Below are 19,765 nucleotides of genomic sequence, written 5' to 3' on the forward strand. Positions count from 1 at the left end.
TTGGCCTTCTGAGACCCCCCCTTAATCCGAAATTAACAAATATTTTGATTGCCTGAGCAGGAAATTTATCACTTAATGTGCCCTACTGTATATACTTTGTTAACCCATTCTGACCTGAGATCAGATTCTAAAAATGTCTTTTTCTGAAAAAGCTATGTTTCTATGTCAGTCGATTTTTCTAAAATTGCAGACCTATAAGTGGCGTGCTATGAGCTTGTAGATCTGCTATTTTTCAATAGCTAAAGCATAACATAATGCTTACACCAAAAGGGGTTCCCGCCCAAAATGGGTTGGGTTCCCAAGGGGTGTGTACTTGTTCCCCTCCACACCAAACCTTCTCTTCAAAAGTAGATCTTCAACCTCACAGCTTGTAGATCTTCCATTTCCACAGAATGTTCGCCTATTACGACATGCCCAGAAAAACGATGTATTATTTGTTCCTGTATTAAAATAGGAACAAATTACAAGATCTAGACTTCTGATTTAGTGATGTCCAGTGAAACTCATAAGTTAGAGTTAAAGTTGGCTGTGGCAACGTTGATTGCAATACAATCACGGACATTAATGGGCATATGGCACAAACACACCCTTGAGTTCACGCACCCGTCGTCGTAGTCGATCCCGTTCTTCCCTGACGGCGTTCATCGAGGCTTTGGTGCGGTTCAGGTCCTCCTCCTTGTTGCACAGCATGGCAGTCAGACTCTCGTTCTCCTCCTTGAGGCTGGCCAACTCCTTCTCCCAGCGGAACCTTTCCTCCGACAGGCTGGGGTAGAAGTCCCGACCCAGAGCCCCCTCGATCTCCTCCACAGTCTGGAACAACAACATGGAATTGACCCATTAAGACCGGGAAAGCAACGGTGTCATTTTTGATTTTTGTAGAATCGGCCTCAGACCTTAAACAAGCCCTAACACTGCATTTTAACAGCGGGAGAACAACGGCGACTCTGGGCAATACAAATCTGCTAGTGGACGTTCCTGCTGTTATTACCTACTATGTAGGTATGTCCTCGTATGGAGGGTAAACAAAGCAACACATGAATTTGATTGCCTATCTCCGGATGATGTCATCCAAAGATAAAAATATTTATGTTTTCTGGCGACATTCCTCCATGCACTTTTCACTTATCGCCAGACAAATAACGCACTTCCAGAAAATACGTCAGGCTGTCACCTGCTGCTAAAACGCACTGTAAGGTTCCCCAGTCAGAGCTAAAGTATACTTATTACTACTACTTGGCCATCACTATACACCCCACAAATAACACCTTTTTTGTCGGACTGCCAGCCCAAACCTGCTTTCCTATCCAGATTGGAGTCGGATTGGTTTCATGCATTCGGGACAAGGCGAAGGAATGTGATTCAAATCTGATTGCAAAATGATTGCATTTTCAAGGCATTGTTTTTCCACTGCTCAGAGTTGATAAAAAACAATCCAATTCTAATCTGTATAGGCCAAAATTCTGATTTGGACCACCAATATGAACATAGCCAAATGATGACATACTGCAGTGAAGTGTTGTTGAGAGGAATGGGCCTACAGACAGTACCTTGATGGCCAGGTCACAGTGCTCGCTGGCTGTGGTCAACTGCTCGATGTGGCGGTCCACCTCGGCCACAGACAGACTGCACGCGCTCTTCTTCCTTCCACACAGCACGCTTTCCAGGCCCGTCAGCACCCGCTGGAGCTCCGAGTTCAGATCACTGCAGGTGTCTGTATGCGTGGGCGGATCAGGGGATGAGTGGGAACCTTATAGCACTGTTGTCCCAACTGAATCTTCCAACTCTTGCTAAGGATGAGCCTGCATATGTCTACACTAGTATATATGATGGAGATTTACTTTTTTTGAATAAAAGAACATCTTTATCACCTCTCTGACTCAACCTATAATTTTAGGACAGGGATGAGTGATTATTAGCCGTAGTTATCCAATTTTATGGTACTTATTGTGTATAATATACCAGTACCCACCATTCACAAAGAGGTTTATTCTAACCCAAGTATGCATAGCAAGCAAAGAGAATGAAACTGGAATATTTCATTTATGATATATAAGTATAATTCAATTAGTTTACTAGTACTGTAGCTAAAACTGCTCAAGCCTGTCAAGACAAAAAGTATCCAAACATTGAACTAATTTAATTTAACATTCTCCCACGAGTCTCCTTCTTTCTTGGGGGGGGGGGGGGGGGGGAGTGGCAGGTTTTGCCAATAATGCAGAAGTCCGTAATTACTGCAGAGGAAGTACATGTGACAACTGACAGAAGATCAATCTCTCTCCTTTTGAAAGGCTGTGGTTGTGAATGTGTGCATACGTGTGTGTGTGTGTGTGTGTGTGTGTGTGTGTGTGTGTGCGTGTGTGTGTGTGCATACCATACATGTGTGCATACGTGTGTGTGCACACAGGATGTGTACAGAGCAGCAGGGTTTGGAGTGACACACAGTGACCGTAGGCCTGGCCCTCAGGGGTGGCACGGCAGGCAGCTCTGCAGGGTAATAGAGGGCTTATAAACCATGCTGTAAGTGGAGGAACAAGCAGCTGGCATACTGCTCTGAATCAGCGTTGTCCAGTGAAAGCATAACCATGTGTGCACTGTGCACACTCACACTGGCATGACTGCAGTGGGAGTGTTAGTCACACTCACACACTGCCACTTCAGCTGAGTCATGAGCAAAAAAAAAAGAAGCTAACTTCAGAGGAGTGCTTGAAGTCATTACTTTGCACAAGTCATTTCGCTGTGCTATTGTATTAGTGCAATAGCTGAACTGCACCCTGGCTGTTTAGCATGAAGCATGACTTATGTGCCTAACTTACAAATCCCTATTTTATTTTATGATTATCATCCTGCAGAGCAACATGACCCTCCTTCGTGCCTTCTGAACAGAGCAGGGTAGCCATAAATTGTCTGTGTTCAATAGCTCTCTGTGTCATTTACAGAAACCATTACATAAGTAGTAATGGTCAGGAAAAGCCTGCAAACTGAAGACAGCTATGGCTAAAGACATTGTATTGTGCAATGTGCACTTTTTTTATTTGCTGCATTATGCATAATATCTTATTTGTAGAATTGAATAAAAATGCAAACATATCCATGTCTGCAGTGACCACTATGGAGGTGTTTTCAGGCAGAGAGAGTGAACGTACCCATGTCTGCAGAGACCACTATGGAGGTGTTTTCAGGCAGAGAGAGTGATGTCCTGTCTTGGTCCAGGCTCCGTCCGTCTTCAGTGGCCTCCTGATGGCTTTGGCTGAGCTCGGAGTGCAGCTCCGAAAACTCATCCTCCTCCCTGATTTGGTACAGCCAAGAAGGGCGAAAGGAGCATACATTAAAGCTGTAATCTGGGACTAATTCTGATGAATAAAAGTATATTAATCTAATATAACTAGTCCATCTGCAGTGGTTGGAGATGGTGTCCCTACTCTTAAATTGAGAACTTTAGACCTTGGTATCAGGTAAGACACATTGGTTGACAATTACTGCAGCACTGGCTGAAGCTCATAAGTGCAAAACCTCCCCTGGTAATCAACAAACTATACTATGAAAATTGGTAAAACATTGGCCAATTGTCAAATATTATAAGCAAGAGGCAAACAATTTGAAAATAGCCGATGGGAGTAGGAAATACAGGCTGACAGCAGTTGGCATTCATACATATACATAGCATAAAATAGATTTCACCTAAACAAATACATAACTAGCTGCTTTACATGTTCCAAGTGGAGCGTGGGTAAATGTGTCCTCTGCACAGCAGCCGCTGTACAGTGGGGACCATACAGCTCCAGCTAAGGCCAGCATCTTGGTCAAGGGCAGTAACATGCATGTAATATAATACAATGATAAATGAGTAGCCTAGTAACACCAACACAGCACACCACACAGTAATAACACAATAAACCAAGCAACATCATCTGCTTTGAAAAGGTTTGCCTCACTGTCTTTAACAAAACGGTTAACATTTACTAGTAGTATCATGTTAGTGCTGTTGTTTTTAACAACTTAAACGCTATACAGTATATCTAATACTGGTCTTCTATCTACGTGAATTTACTGTAGTGGTGGTTGATAATTAGCTTGGCCAGCCTCATAGAGGAGATTGACTGAAGAGGAATCTTCAGTGAATAAGGAGGAAGCGTCAGTGAATCCACCATATGAGTCTAGTTGATAATAATATTATCAACTAGACTCATATTGTGGATTCACTAGTCATATTATGACTAGTGTGAGTAAGTGTGTCTATACCTGATGGAGTTGTTCTGCAGCAGCTCTATCTTCTTGTTGAGCTCGGCGATGACTCCGTGGAGCTCAGTGATGCGTTCCTCGTAGCGCAGAGTGGTGCGCTCCTGGACATCCTCGTGCTCGCGCATGAGGTGGGACTGCTCGCACTGTGGGGACAACCACAAGCACATACACACACACATCCATGAAGAACATGAGGCTCACACAACAACCAAAAGCACAGCAACAAAAGCTACTTGTTTATTCCTCAAAACAATCTGCATAACTGCCGATAGTACAGATGTAAAAAACAAAATCTATGATATATAATCGGTCATACCGATATATCGGTCGGGGCTCTATTCAAGTTCTTCCTCCCTCATCTCAACAAACCATTTCTGTATGGGGAATCATGGTGGGGATTGTAATTCTGAAACAAGAAACTGCCTTCCCACTGTTGCCACATAATTGGAAGCACACAATTGTCTAGGATGTCATTGTAGCCGTAGTAGCATTATTCCATTCACTGGAACAAAGGGCGGTAATTAGAAACACTGATGGACCCCTTTTCACAGATGTGTCAGGGTAGCAGACAGTTTCAGCTAATTAAATTAATCCAGTCAGTAGTACTGATAACTGGTACCCCTGACCTAATGTACATCAAACATAGCTACCCATTATTTTTTATTTTATTAGCTGCAGCTGACTCCGTTTATCCTGTTATGATACATTTAAAACAGTGGTTCCCAAAGTGGGGTCCGGGGACCCCAAGGGATCCTTGAGGGAGTTCCAGGAGGTCGCCAGCTAAATGATAGTTTGGAACCAAATGGACCCTTATGGGTCTGTAACTCTGCGGCTTACGCCTTTTATTGGTTTTTTGAAGGGACAGACAGTAGGCTGACAGGAAACAGGAGAGAGATGGGGGAAGACATGCAGTAAAGGCCGTGTCGGGCTCGGGAGTCGAACCCGCGGCACACTGCGACTGGATTACCAGTGGGGTGCCCAGACGGTTACGCCACCGCCTGGGCCTGATTTTACAATATAAATCTGGGGTCCCAGAGATAGAAATGCCATTCAATGGGGGTCCGTAGGTTTAATGAATGTCAAACAGGGGGTCTTTGAAATGAAACAGGTTGAGAATCACTGCTAGAGCCGTAGAAATCTTCTCTTATGGGAGGGTCACTGGCAAATATTTTCTAATGGGGGTCCGTGGGATAATTAGTGTCAATTTGGGGGTCCTTGACATGAAAGAGTTTGGGAACCACTGATCTAAAAGGTCCCATTGCCCAAGGCTATATACACTATATATACAGAATTTACTTCATTGTACGAACATATTGATAAGTTATTCTTTTCAATTTCAAGGAAGAAATTTCAAGAAATTATAGAACGTTTCATTGTCAATTCACTCTTCGGTGCTACTGAAAATTTATGACGAGCCGAAATCATTTTGGCACTACAGCAGTAAAATAGGAGTATGAATCGGCCCTTAGATCTCCATATATGGATATATGTCAGAACCTGTTCTGACATATATCCATCCATCCATCCATCCTTCCTTTAGGGCGAGGTCGCTTCTCGCCCTTAGGCATCTTACTGGTATTACTACCAGTATATTATTCCATCCAATGTTAACTGGAACAAGTGGAACATATTCTGCACCATGCATTTGATGAATGTCCTTGGTAATAAACCCCATATCACTATAGGACATCAACCCTGCTGGTGAATTTTGTAATTAACCCCTATTGTCCCTTTGCGTGCATGTGTGTGTGTGTGTGTGTGTGTGTGTATGTGCGCGTGTGCGTGCATGCATGCACTCTAGCCACACTGAACACCAGAAGTTTCAGAATTACTTGCTTGCTGTGTGTGTGTACAAAATAAATTGTACACACACGCATTTTTGTTTTTGGTCATTTGTACTACTGTACAGATTTGTTTAATGTAGAATAGATGCAGTGTAAATGCTTCATAAGGTGATATCAATATTGACTATCAGTGATGTTGGAACATATGGAGCATATGGGTGGATATATCCCGTTAGCTGATCTGTGAAATGCTGTGCCTGCGTCAGCTATTCCGCTAACGTCCTTGTAAGAATCCCAATTAAGGAAGCTCAATTCACCGTAAAGTAATTTAACGGTAGGTTTATCAGTCACAAATGAGTCGCTACACTTTTGAGAGCACACACACACGTTTGTTTATCGACATTGCTTCTAGGCATTCTCAAGAGGCCTTTTTTGATGAACAAAATAATGCATACTTGTTGTATTTGATAGTTCGTCACTGTAGTCACAACAGCACTACAAAACATCATAATCAAACCTGCTCTGCCACATTTACTGAATGTATAACATTTTTACCGTCTGCATAACCTGGATCGCTGGCGTAGCGGTCTAAGGAACAAGGCTACAATGTAGCCTGACAGCATGTCACGGATTCGAGTCCCGATGACGGCCTTTGCTGCATGTCACTCCCATGTCTCTCTCTCCCCTCATTTCCTGACTACCGTCCTATTCATAATGAAGGCATTAAGCCCAAAATAAAAAACAATTAACTCCCCCCCCCCTCCTCCAACCAGACCTCCATCATCTGATGTAATAGAAATGTTTCGCAACAATAGTATTGCAATTTCCAACATTTATTGTAATGATTATTGTGTGACAGTATAACACAATAATAGTCCCTTTTGGATTTCATACTTTCAGAGTTAAATGAATGCTCCAGAATCAGAATGAGATCAATTTGTCACATCACAGCTTAAAAGGTGTAAATCAGTAGGTGAAATTCATTGTCTCCACCTGACCGAAGGCATGGGGAGAGACTACAGTATGTTTTGCACTCTGTCCGTGTGTGCGTCCGTCCGTCTGTTACCAGATAATTTCCGGCACCGTTAACCCGGTCGATGCCAAATTTTGCACACACACTCCCTGGATGCCAACGATGAACCTTTTCCCCAAATTGTCCAGAACGGCCTGTTATAGCGCCACCAGGAAGCCGACTTTTGAAGAACATTTTTTATATATATATTTTTTTATATATTACTCCTACGGATTCTGTCCAAAATTCCTGCAAATCGTTACACACTATCTCTATAGTAATGTGTTCAAGACGGCTCTGTTCGATATGTCATAACATTGGCTTTAAAAATTTGCAGGATTGGCCCGCATGAACGCAGCGTGCAATTTACGTGAATTTACGTGAATTTACAGGTGGATTTTTGTAAAACACATTTTTGGAACAAAATGCCACGAATCATCCAATTGCCCATCCAAGGCGTAAGAAGAAATTGCAACCTTTTCACATTGGCCTATTATAGCGCCACCAGGAGGCCATAACCTGACCTGCCCTGGTGGAGACCTGTGCCCCGAGGGGTACTTTATCTAGTTTGGATTGCACTGCAGACTTGGCGGTGAGGAATGCCTACCTGTGCTTTGGCCAATCTCTTTTCCAACTGGTCTCTGTCTTTCTCTGATAGCACCAGACGCTTGTTGAGCTCCACCGCATCCCCATTTAATGAGACCAGGTTGGCTAGGTGAAGCTATGTGGAGAGGAGAGAGGAAGTGATCTTTGGTGAGCATGTACACGTATGTTTTCATTTCAAGAATGCAGAGAGAGGAATACAAACATAACAGATGTTGCCAGACATAATCTCATGTACAATAAATAACAATTCAATTACTCCAAGGAGAAGGTATCTTCAATGCTTCCTTAAATCATTTGAGAAGTTGAAAACCTAAGCCTAACAAAGAATGACTACATCTGGTGCTCTTGATAAGAGGAAATAATAAATTCCTGTAGAATTACCTAACTGTAATTAGTCCTCATGAGAAGATGCTCAGACAAAAAAAATCCAGGCAGTGAGGCTACCACTGGAATTCTGGCCAAAAAGACACAAGTTAAAATACTTAATTTCACTGAAAAGTCTAAATGAATGAGCCAACAAAGGGCCTTCATCAGGACTTGAAAAATTACATCACTCACTTTTTACTTACACTCCCCAACCCAGTGAGAGGATTTATCTCCAAAGGAAAGCCGATATGACGCGTGCATGATGCAGCATGTCTACAATTATCTATTTTAGGAAAGTGCACTGGGCTGGATAGGGGGGGGGGGGGGGCATGGCACACACAATGTCTCAACAGACATTCCTGACACATCCTGTAAAAACATGGGACTCTCCTTCAGTGACGTACCACTGCTGAGTGCTGACCATTCCTTTGTTTAGTTTTTTTCTTCTTGTTTGACACTGGTCCCAGTGTTGTCCAAGCACACAGTATATGTACAGTATGTAACCGAGTTGTGTTACATTTTTACACTCCATGTTACAAATGGGTAAATTCTAAAATCCTACAATTCAGTCCCATGGAGCCAGGGAGTCAGTCCTTGCTCAAGGGCACTTCAGAAACACACTGCACTTCAACCTGGGAACTCTTTAGGGACCTATTTGGGGGAACGAGGTGCAACAGTGTGAAGTGCGGTCAAGGGCATGGTGAGGGAATGGACCTTTGGTACTGGTACCCATGGGTGTAATGAGGCTGAAAATATCAGTGGGTGTTGAAGGTGGCGTTTTCCACTACCAACTGGCAATTAGTCCACTTGCCAGAATGTGAACCCAGGCATGTTGAGTACACCAAGGGATGTTAGAAATGTTGAGTATGGGTCCCCAGCATTGCTCAACTTCCATATGTTGAGCAATTTTCATAATTGGCATGTGACCATACCATTAAAGGAGAATTCCATGCTAGAAGGATTTTTTACCTTTCTTTGTTGTCGTTACGTCCCCACCAAAGAGGTCCAGGTGTTTTTTTGTGCAAAAACTCCTTATTGGCTATTGTCCCTACCATAAGCCCTCAATGAATTGCATTGAATGGGGATATGGGGTGTTGTGCTAATTTGCTTATTTCCATCGAAATAAGTAGTAAAGTGTGCCTTGTGCTTGGGATATTATTTACATTATGAAGAGAGGATATATAAAAAAAAAAAAAAAAAAAAAGCGATGGAAATAAGCGAATTAGCACAACACCCCATAGCCCCATTCAATTCCCATTCAATTCAATGCAATTCATTTAGGGCTTATGGTAGGGGAAATAGCCAATAAGGAGCTTTTGCACAAAATAACACCTGGACCTCTTTGGTGGGGACGTAACAACTACAAAGAAAGGTAAGAAAGCCTTTTAGTATGGAATTCTCCTTCTCATACAACCTATAGAAGGCATCCATTCCAAGCATTAGTTTTGGAAAAAAAACAATCCTTGGGTTAAAAACGGCCATAGCCATCATCACATTTGTGATGATGGCTATGGCCTTGGTGTACTCAACATGTCCATTCTTTAGTACCTTCCCTTCCGAGCTGCCAGTAGCTCAGCTCTTGGTACCAATAGCGTGGAGATTGTTTCATAATTGATGCAATGGAGACAGGGTGCCGCTGACATTGCAGTGCTTTACGTGAGATCTCACTGTATGTCAGAAAGTATTATTTTTTCCAAGTGGGTGCCGGTGCACTACACCGGGCTCCACCCAGGCCTTGTGTCAAAGTGTCTTGAGTAAGACACTGTCCTAAAACCCCCAATGAGCAAGTTGGAGCCTTGCATGGTACCCTCTGCTGCCGCTGTGTCCATGTGTTTGAATGGGTAAATGTAATGTTCACTGGAAATGCTTGCTATTAGATAAAGGTGCAATAGAAATGCACAATTTACTAATTCAGACAGCAACAGAGTGTTGCTGTTCTCCATCTGAGTGTTAATTGAAAAGAAACATTAATCTTTCTGATTTTAGTGGAAGTGCTTGGGAATTCAGGTAAATATTCACTCAATTTCTTTTTCTTTTCTCCAAAATCTTAGAAAGCACACAAAAATAGAATGTCAAAGTCAAGGCCGACAGTCCTGTCTTTTGCATTAAGTCAAGAGTCAGGCTACTTATTTAGATATTTTTTCCCCCTTTTTTGAAGGTTAGGATATGCATGCAACTGAACTTCCACTAACTTCCCCTAAATGTTTACATGCAAACAAACTCTCCATTTAAACAATGATTACATTTGTTTTATTGACGTCTACAGTACCTAGGTTAAGAATCTGCGTCCATGTTCCTAGTTACTTAATGTTTGCACATTCCAACAAAAAAAGGAAAGCTCGTTTAAAGCACATATAATTGATATTTGGATTAGACTTGAATGGCGTATCTGCAAAGCAACTCACAATGATGGTCATATGTCTGCATACTCCTTAACCATGATTACCCTCATGTGTATCTGCCAGCATGAACAAACTCCCCTTTTATCAGGAGACACACACGCACACACACACACACACACACACCAACCGTCATTTCACTCTCGTGTTTTCAAAATTAGTTCTCTCTCGTCTTCCATCCCCTATCCTGGCCTCTGCAACGTTTACTCTGGCACATTAGTTCACTCCCTCACTTTTTCTGATACCTAACATCAACGTCTCTATTATTCCTATCCTGTTTCAGCAGTAAATCCTCATTCTTCCCGTCTTGTAGCTGACCTAACCTGCCTTCTTACCTTGGCTCCCTCAGTCCTGTCAGGTCAGGGCTACATGGTCCTCTCAGTGTCCATGTGTCTTCATTCAAGCCTCACAGACTGCACATATACTCCAACCAGCTGGCTATTATAGGTTTGTACAAATGGAGCCAAATGCCTTCTCCACTCCACAAAAAGGACACAACTCTTATACTTAAATAAATAATACAGCTACATTGTAAAACTCTTTTGTTTGTAGACTTTAGCCCATATCCTTGTTGAGTTGTGATGGCGTGACTGTGAGTGTGGGTCTGTGTTGCCTTTTCTTTTGTTGGGAGCATCGCCCTTTTCCTTCCTGTCGCAACAGTGGGGGTTGTTTCCCTGTTTGTGTCAGGGCTCCGGCTCAGCTATGTGGGCTTGGCCTGGTCAGAATGAGATAACGGTCCCCATGTTTGGGACTGATAATAATCAATGATGTACATATTGTTCAGTGAGTTAAGGGTTACTATAATTATACCAGTTGAACTGCAGCATGCCTAATCTATTCTGGGGGGGAACCATTGCCAAAAATAGCAGATCTACAATCTTGCACGTTGATAGCTTATCGATCAGAAATGTTTGGCAAAGACATTTGGTTAGGACGAAAAAAAGAAGGCTACAGTTGTACGATCTATCCACTCACAGACTCTGTGATTATGTTTCTCTCTGCTTTTGTTTTAACCCATTTTGGGCAGGAACCCCTTTTGGTGTTAGCATTATGTTATGCTTTAGCTATTGAAAAATAGCACTCGGTGGCACGCTACGAGCTTGTAGGTCATTCGTATGTTTATGTATGTCGTATGTTTATGTAAAAACGGTGGTTCCGAGGGACAACACCGACATATGTGGATGACGTAACCGATTTGAGTTTCAAACATATATAGGAAAGATCAGAACCCATTGTAGTGGTGAGAGAAAAGTTGCGCGCTCTGATCACACACAAGTAGGCCATGAATGGCCTACTTGTGTGCAAAGCACAAGTTGGCAGCTCGACAGAGTGCATTTCTATATGAAGTTCTTTGTCAGGCATGCCCAACTATGGAGTCTATGCAGATGTGATCAGGTTCAGGTATGATCAATTGGCTAATTTGGGCCCTGCCCAGAGCCCAGGCAGAGGCCTTTTGTAAACGTGGGTCCGACCGACTCAAGGCCGGGCACTGCCCTCCCTGTGTTTGTGTGAAACGCGTGTGGCAAATTTGAAGTCGGGATGGAGCACACAGATGTGGTGCATTTATAATAGGATAGACCGGTATCCGTTGGGCACTGGCCTACTTGAAACGATGCAAGTTGGAAATGCATGCCCCACCCAGTTATGGTGGTGTGGAACACGCATTCAACAAACGGTTCTTGAGTTACGTGGATTACAGATGTACACACACACACACACACACACACACACACGCACACACACACACACACACACACACAGATAGATGCCTCTTGAGGATTGTTTTGTCACATTGAGAGTAAAGAAAGGGGCCTGGTCTGGGTGCTCACTGGGGAGTTCGAAAAAAATGTAGCGATGGACTGAAAACTTGCAACTAAGGAAAAAGAAACCAAGGCACCTCTTCTGGGGAAAACGTTAAAAAGCCTTTATTGATGTGATTAATCCATAATAGAACTTGTTCAAAACAGTGGGATAACGCACTCGTAGCGGCCAGCACGGCCTTCTTTGGGGTATGTTTTGTCACATTATTGGGTCATTTGTTATCTTCAAGTTACTTTGAGACCTTTGTGCATATACTATCATGGTTCAAATAAACTAAACTAATAAAATAAGCATGAATTGTGTAAGAAAGGAAAAGCCTGTTTGTTTCTCCCCCACTGAGGAAAAGACAACTCACACTGAAACTTGACACGTCCAGTGCCGGGGTCTGGAATGTGGAACTGGAAGTGGTGGTGGTGGGGGGCGACGGTGTGTGTGTGTGTGTGTGTGTGTGTGTGTGTGTGTGTGCGCGCCTGTCTATTGTAGCAGCAGAGATAAATTAGTGCAGCGGTCCAGGTTAAGCAGTTCAAGGTGAAAGGATGGCCCTTGACACCAACCGCCTGCTAGACCAGGGACGGGGGTTCCCAAATGGACCCCCTAATGGCCCTATAGCCTCTAGCTGCGGCCCCTCGATTTCTGACATTTTCTGGAAATGTTTGAAAACCTTTGAAAACAACTGACAATAATGACATGCACAAAATAGGGCTAAACTGTAAGTTGCCCTTTAATTAAATAAAGGCCATTCCGGTTTTTACCTTTGAGTGCCCGGATCGTCTGTTGTTTTTTTTTCTATGACTTGATCCCGTTTGATCCGTGTGAGCACCTTCTATATATATATATATATATATATATTTTTTTTACACTTTTTATCTCCTGTGAGCACCTGGTTGTTCCCGTTATATATATTTTTTTTATTGAATTGAACTTTGTTTTATATTTATTTCGTTGACAATTACAGGGCCCAGGCCCCCCTCCCTCGGCACTGGCCCCTCTTGGAAATAACCCCCTGGGTCAGAGACGTCCCCCCTCGGAGGCCGTTCTGAAAGCACCTGGCACTTCTGGGAGATGAATAAACTTCAAAGAGGTCACTTTAAGGAACCCCATTTTATTTAGAACTTATATCGTCCTTGCTGTTTCACTGTGTCTTTATGCCTAATTGCCCCTATGATAATGTGGTTGAGACGGTGAATGATTAAGAGATGGAGATTTGTTTTGCACTGAACAGTAGACTTGAATTTTAAATAAAATACTGCTTTAGTTGGGATGATAATATGTCTCTGTCAATCTGTCCATGCTCTAATGTAATACGTGCATGCGTACCTGCGTGTGTGCGTGCGTGCGCATGCGTGCGTGGATAAGGGAGGGCTGGGCGAGAACAAGACTACAAATCAATATATCACGTTTGTTTTGATTACAATTAATGCATGGTTGTAAAAAAAAAAAACAAGAGTGAAACACAGATCTACAAGAGTTTGTACATTTGCTATTTTCACTTTTTTTGTACATCAGCAATTTTCGCTATTATATCTACACCACTATTGTACGTACAATGTATAAAGTATAATACCGATTAATCAATGTAGTTGATTAAAAACATATTTTTTGTGCGTCATCGATATTATATAAGGGAAAAAAATGCTTCATGCTTGATTATTTGATTAACCTACATGAGCAAGATTAAGTTGGTTATTGGTTCTAAATATGGGTCTTGATATAAATAATTTGGGGTTAATTGCCCAGCCCTAGATCAGGGTCATGGGACTGCTTCTATGCATACTGTGTGATAAGATCCTGCTGCCGGAAGCCTTTGCACAGGAAGTAAACACTTGGAAGGCGATGACAGCACTCGGTTTTTCCACCAGGACTGTGGGAAGGTGACCCCTTTTTACTCAGCTCTAGGGAGGGACAAAAATGCATCACAAACAGGTAGGTGCTCACTGCTGGGCTGGCTGGCCCTGCTCTCTCTCTCAGATGACACAAAATGTTGTTTGTTTAATCGGTTTAATGCGACTGGATGGCTGATTGTGGGTGATTCTTAGGACGCCATGGATGTGGACTGAATAGACAGATGTTCAACTGGGTCCTTAACCACTTAAACCCTATACTTAGTCCGCCAGGTATACACAATGATATATAGTTCAACTCATTAAGACAAGACTGAATCTGAAATCTGTGATAGTGTGACAATAAATTCAGATTCTTTGTAGATGCGCATACATAGTACATACTACATACCCTAAGTACATACAGACAAACCCTGCTCTAGATGGATTGGCCTTCAGCCTCGCTGCAAAAAATAGAAGCCAGCAACAAACAGAGCAAACTGTGTTAGCATTTAAGTGGGTGATTGATAGCAATCCATTTAGCAGGTAATGCAAATGTAAAATCCATATGAGCGGGTCAGCAGTATCAGGTTCCTCTGTGTCCACACATCATAGAGGACCTAACTTGGTTACTCACACCATATGGACACCGAGACAGGAATTTGGCAACTGGTCCCGAGACTCTCACCACCTTCTCCAGGTGATGTCTGACAACATCAGGGATACGAGTACCATACTGAAGACCAACCTTCATCAGTGTTGATTTAGTTCTGAGAGTTACAGACCAGGAACAGGTTGAGAACCAGTGCTCTATAACAGCGATTCACAACCTGTGGGTCAGGACTACGGAAACCCACAGGATTTTTTTGTGGGGTGGGGCTCCCAAGATGATATTGAAGTGACAATTTAATTAAAATAAATAAGACAGTTACCGCATCAAAAGTAATCCACTACTATAAAAACTGCTCAAACATTGGCAAAAATAAACAGCCGATCTACAAGCTCACCACACCTCTCAACCACGCAAGGTGTTTTTATTTGTGAGCTTGTAGATCTGACATCTGTGTGTACTGTATGGTAAATGCATTAGCAGCGAAGTGAGAGGCAAAGGTTGTGATACCAAACTTACCAAAACGCAGAATCTCCTCTGCTGAAAGAGCATTCTAGCCTGTGTTCTGTCTCTATGCACTGTCTTGAAAACATCAAATATTCATAAGATTATATTAATTGATAATTATTATCATTAATACCTATCAGTATTTATTATTTACAAACTAAATTCTAGGGCATCATCTACTCTACATTGATGGTCATGGCTGCCTAGTGCCCACTGAATCTCCATTGGAGTTCAGTACATCATACAACTTGTGGTTAGAGTGTCGGCCGTCATACTGGGAATAGAGACCTAATGCCTCCCTGCCTAGCAGTCTGTTGTAGTAACAAAAGTTCTACACAAACTGTCGGCCGACTGCACATTCTCTCCACAGGGGCCTGCCAGTGTTGCCAGGTCTGCTTAGTGCTTATTACCGGTAAAGCTATTATAATGTTAGTTTGGACTGAAGTGTAGTTAATTGCTTATTTGGGCTTGCTTTCAAAATTCTTTTTGAAAATAGCTGATGTAATAGGGGCTCAAGTGGTAAAACCGGTCACTTGTTTTGGGCTCGTTTCCATAGGTACCTACCGGTACTCTAAAAGGGTAGGTACTGCATACTTCTTTCTGGTGTTCTACTTCACTCTCAGTTTACCAATGCTTACATGACAGGCGGATGTGAAAGAGTCATAACTCTGCATAGATACAGGACATTGGGTCTGTATATACAGGCTAGACTTGTCAACCACATGAAACCTTAGCATCCCTGCCCTGGCGGACACTGGTCACTAATTAGTATACAGGGTTATAGTGGTTAACCCATTTTGGGCGGGAACCTCTTTTGGTGTTAGCATTATGTTATGCTTTAGCTATTGAAAAATAGCAGATCTACAAGCTCATAGCACGCCACCGAGTGGAGCGCTACGAGCTTGTAGGTCTGCTATTTTTGAAAAATCGAAGAACGACTGACAGAAACATAGCTTTTTCAGAAAACTGTCAGGATGTAGAAGACATTTTTTTAATCTGATCTCAGGTCAAAATGGGTTCATAATATGGCGTTTGGTGTTCAGGAGGGTGAGGAACTAAATGGGTCATGTTGAATAAAGAACTCTAATAGTCGAATGTGTGTCCTGGCTTTACTGTATGTTCAAAGCCAAGTCCAAGGTGGAAAATCTGGTTGGGATCCAGTGGCTTTTATAAAACGGTGGTATAAATAAATGTAGGCCTATATAGCAGTTTTGGGGAGGGATTGTCAAGAGGCAAAGGTTAAATGAAAGCTGAACTCTCACTTCTCCAGTTTAATGGATTGTGAAAGATTAATTATGTCCTCCTCTCTCTCTCCAACCTCATCCTGAAAGGCTAAACACTAAACATCCATTGCTTACACTCTGTACCTGCACGCCTTCTCCCACAATCATTGTCAAGAGAACACACGAGAGGAAAAACAGCAACAGGAAGGGAGGAAATTAAAATGTTTGTCTCAAATCCTTTTGTTATTACGCGTGCGTTCATGCGTGTGCGTGTCAGAAACAATAGATTTGTGTGGTACACGACCAGAAGAGGTCAAGCATGTCTTTGTCATTTACAGTTGAATGAATTACACAGCCTCTTTGGTGGTCATGAATCCTGATTGCTGACGCATGTACGTTTGAGTATTGCAGTCCCAGATCACTGTGTGTGTGTGTGTGTGTGTGTGTGTGTGTGTGTGTAGCATTGATTGAACAGCAGCCAATGTCCTTTACATCTCTAGGAGCCTGTATATCACCGGCGTAAATGATGAGTGAGCGATACCTCGTTCTATGGCCCACACATTTAAAACCGTCTCTATGGCCTAACCTACTTGCCTCTCCATAAATCTGAGGTAAAAGCCACCAGAACATTTTCTCAGACATAAAAACATTACCAAAAAAACTACTAACATTATTAGAAGATGGAGAGTCTGGTCTCTATATTTGCTCTGTTTGATAAAGAAGCAGACTCCTTTTGGTGTAGGAGTCTTAAACAGAGCACTAAAGCAAACAGGAATATAGTTTGCTTGAGACCACCTCTTAGACCGGTGGTTCTAAACTGACATTTTCATTGACATTTGCTGTTTAACCCAGTGGTTCCCAAACATTTTAGCTCGAGACCGAAAGGAGAAATCTCTCTTTGTTTGGTTTCACTGGGACCCAGACTATAGTGAAAATGGCAGATCTACAAGTTGTAGATCTGCAATTTTCAGTACTTCTTAAAAAGTGAAATTAGTTTTTTGATTTGTATTCATGAAATTATTTTTGAAAAGATTGCTAGAATTAGTTTTATATGAACAATGTCAAAAGGACCCCCGAAATTGAGCTTGTACGTAGATCTATCATTTTTGAATAGCCATGTATAAAATAATGGTTAGTGGTAAAAATAATACATGCTTTCCCATTTTTAAAGGGTTAAACGCTGAAAACAATATGGCTCTGTAAAAACCAATCAGAACATCACAGGAAACACTTTTGGGGCTCCCAGTCCCGACACTCCGAGGCACACTGGTCTAGACTAGAACACTGTGGGACTCAGGGACCCCCAGAGGGACTTCCAGCCTTCCAGGGGGTCCGCAGCTAAATGATTGATAGTTAGGAAACAAATGGACCCTTACTGTTATGCAGCTTAGATGCAGTTGAATTAACACAATTAAATTAATTCACTACAGACGCGTTTACTGTACTTTGCGCCCGCAGAAATAAATAAAACATCTTGTCCAAACTGTGTCCATGGACAAATATATTTCAAACAGGGGGTCCTTGAAAAGGTTGAGAATCGCTGCTGTATAAAGATGCCAAGAGTTGTGTTTGAGGTGTTTGGGGTTGTGGGAGGAAGCTGCTAAGCACCTAGTGTGAGGCACATTGCTTAAACAGAGCTGCAGGCTAACGATACAAAGCATAAACGTGTCAACACTCTTATGCATGGTTTTCCTCTTAACTCGCAAGTCTCCCCTTAAGTGCTTTAACATACACTTTAGTCCATACCGGCATTTCCATCCACCATCCGAACGGACTATGGGACTGCGACTACAGATCCCATAGCCTGCGTGGACCATAGAGTTATAAACGATAGAGTGCGGACAGCCCCGCCCCCTTTTTTTCAGTGGAAGTTGCTCAGTGGCGTTTTGAAGCACCCGGAAGAACGCTCTACTTCAGTGCAAACAAGCGCTCTGGGGTTTCCTTGCGCTAAATGTACAGGCTGTAGTTCCAACCCTGACCACTAAGTCTTGCGGCTTCAACGTTGGCCAGCCTTTCTGGGGGCTTGGCGTGGATCCATAGATAGACCATAGCGGAAATGCTAAAATGCACATGCAGATTAGACACACCAACGGACCGCCATGCGGAAACAAAGGTCGGTCATGCGGTGGAACATGCATTGCTCCCATGCTTGCGGTTAGGGTTTGGGGTAGGTTAGGGTTAGGTTGTCGGTCTAATTACAGTCGGACCAATAGTATGTCTACTCTAAACTAAAGCCTGTACCCCCCCCTAACACCCCCTTTATCTTCTTGCATGCTTACACGCTTTTTTGACCTTTTCCTGAAGGTTTTCTGAAAATGCAGGTTTTCCTGCAGGTTATATTCACTGATTAGCCTTGCTAATTGTACTGCTTTTCTACCGAAAAGAAGTGTCCAGCAAAGGGATTCCATCTATTCAGGGAATCTGAATATAATTAACATATAACACCTTTGCAAATTCCCCGCCCCCCTTTCTCACTGACGATGTTCTGACAATGCACCGGCAGTGACAATCTACTGAGTTGCCAATGTGAAGTTCTCAAACGGCACATCTGTAGATGCATTACCTTCTGCCAGATGTGCCTGGCAGGGTATTGCAATCTTCCTGTTTGTTTGTTTGCGTGCTTGCTTGCTTGTTTGATTGTTAGAAAGATACTTAACAGATGTTCATGAAACCTGGAAGGAATGAACAGTAGATTAAGACGACAATAAAATGTGCTGCTCTTACACTGCCATTTCCTCCCACCGTCTATTGCAAGAAATGGATCATCAATTTTATCACGTCCGGATCATCCTCAGGGTACATGGAATACAAGGGTGATCGAAATGTTGATCCATCTTGTAATGCTAAACAGTGGGATCAAATAGTAGCATGCACACTTTATCGTTTTATTTATGCTGAAAAATTGTGATTCATTCAATTTACGTGAATTATATAAATGCTGCTTCCACTGGACAGATCTGAAATATCTGCTTGTATTTTCCTGGTGGCTTGTAGTTCTAGCTCCTGCCTCCTGTAGCAAAAAAAATCTTCACTTGAGTTGTAGCATTATCTATACTGTATGCCAGGATGCTGAAATGTCCCTCAGGTATCAGTACAGTTTCATAAAATTCTCTTCATCCCTGCCCTGATCCTGAACCATCTCTGCTGGGGATTTCAGCTGCAGAGCACAGCTAAGTGTCATCTCAATTTTACTAGAGCAAACTCCGATGACTGATTAGGTGGGGTTCAGTGTCTTACTCAAGGTTATTTGAACTGAATAAATTGGCTGTTGGCAAGGGATGAAAGCTGTGACTTTCCAGTAACCGGAAAACCAAGGGTGGTACCAGCTGCTTTTTACATCTCTCTCTAGCCCTTTAAATCAGAAAAGGCTAACACGAG

General features: G+C 42.6%; 1 protein-coding gene across 5 annotated transcripts in view; it reads right to left on the reverse strand.

The window, feature by feature from the left end:
- Positions 1 to 19,765, reverse strand: part of mcc (MCC regulator of WNT signaling pathway) — a 63,810-nt gene that overhangs the window by 25,777 nt on the left and 18,268 nt on the right. For 4 of the 5 annotated variants that reach the window (XM_080779235.1, XM_080779234.1, XM_080779236.1 and 1 more), the window contains 5 exons: positions 7,643 to 7,756; positions 4,240 to 4,382; positions 3,144 to 3,286; positions 1,548 to 1,711; positions 604 to 810 (listed from right to left, as the gene is read on the reverse strand). In XM_080779235.1, the coding sequence (XP_080635361.1) occupies positions 604 to 810; positions 1,548 to 1,711; positions 3,144 to 3,286; positions 4,240 to 4,382; positions 7,643 to 7,756 (771 nt within the window). Of the gene's footprint in view, positions 1 to 603; positions 811 to 1,547; positions 1,712 to 3,143; positions 3,287 to 4,239; positions 4,383 to 7,642; positions 7,757 to 10,741; positions 10,998 to 19,765 lie in introns of those variants that run through there. The other variant, XM_080779238.1, reaches the window with a different exon arrangement.

The sequence above is a fragment of the Protomyctophum bolini genome (assembly GCF_963924005.1).
Source record: "Protomyctophum bolini genome assembly, chromosome: 12".
NCBI classification, from domain to species: domain Eukaryota; kingdom Metazoa; phylum Chordata; class Actinopteri; order Myctophiformes; family Myctophidae; genus Protomyctophum; species Protomyctophum bolini.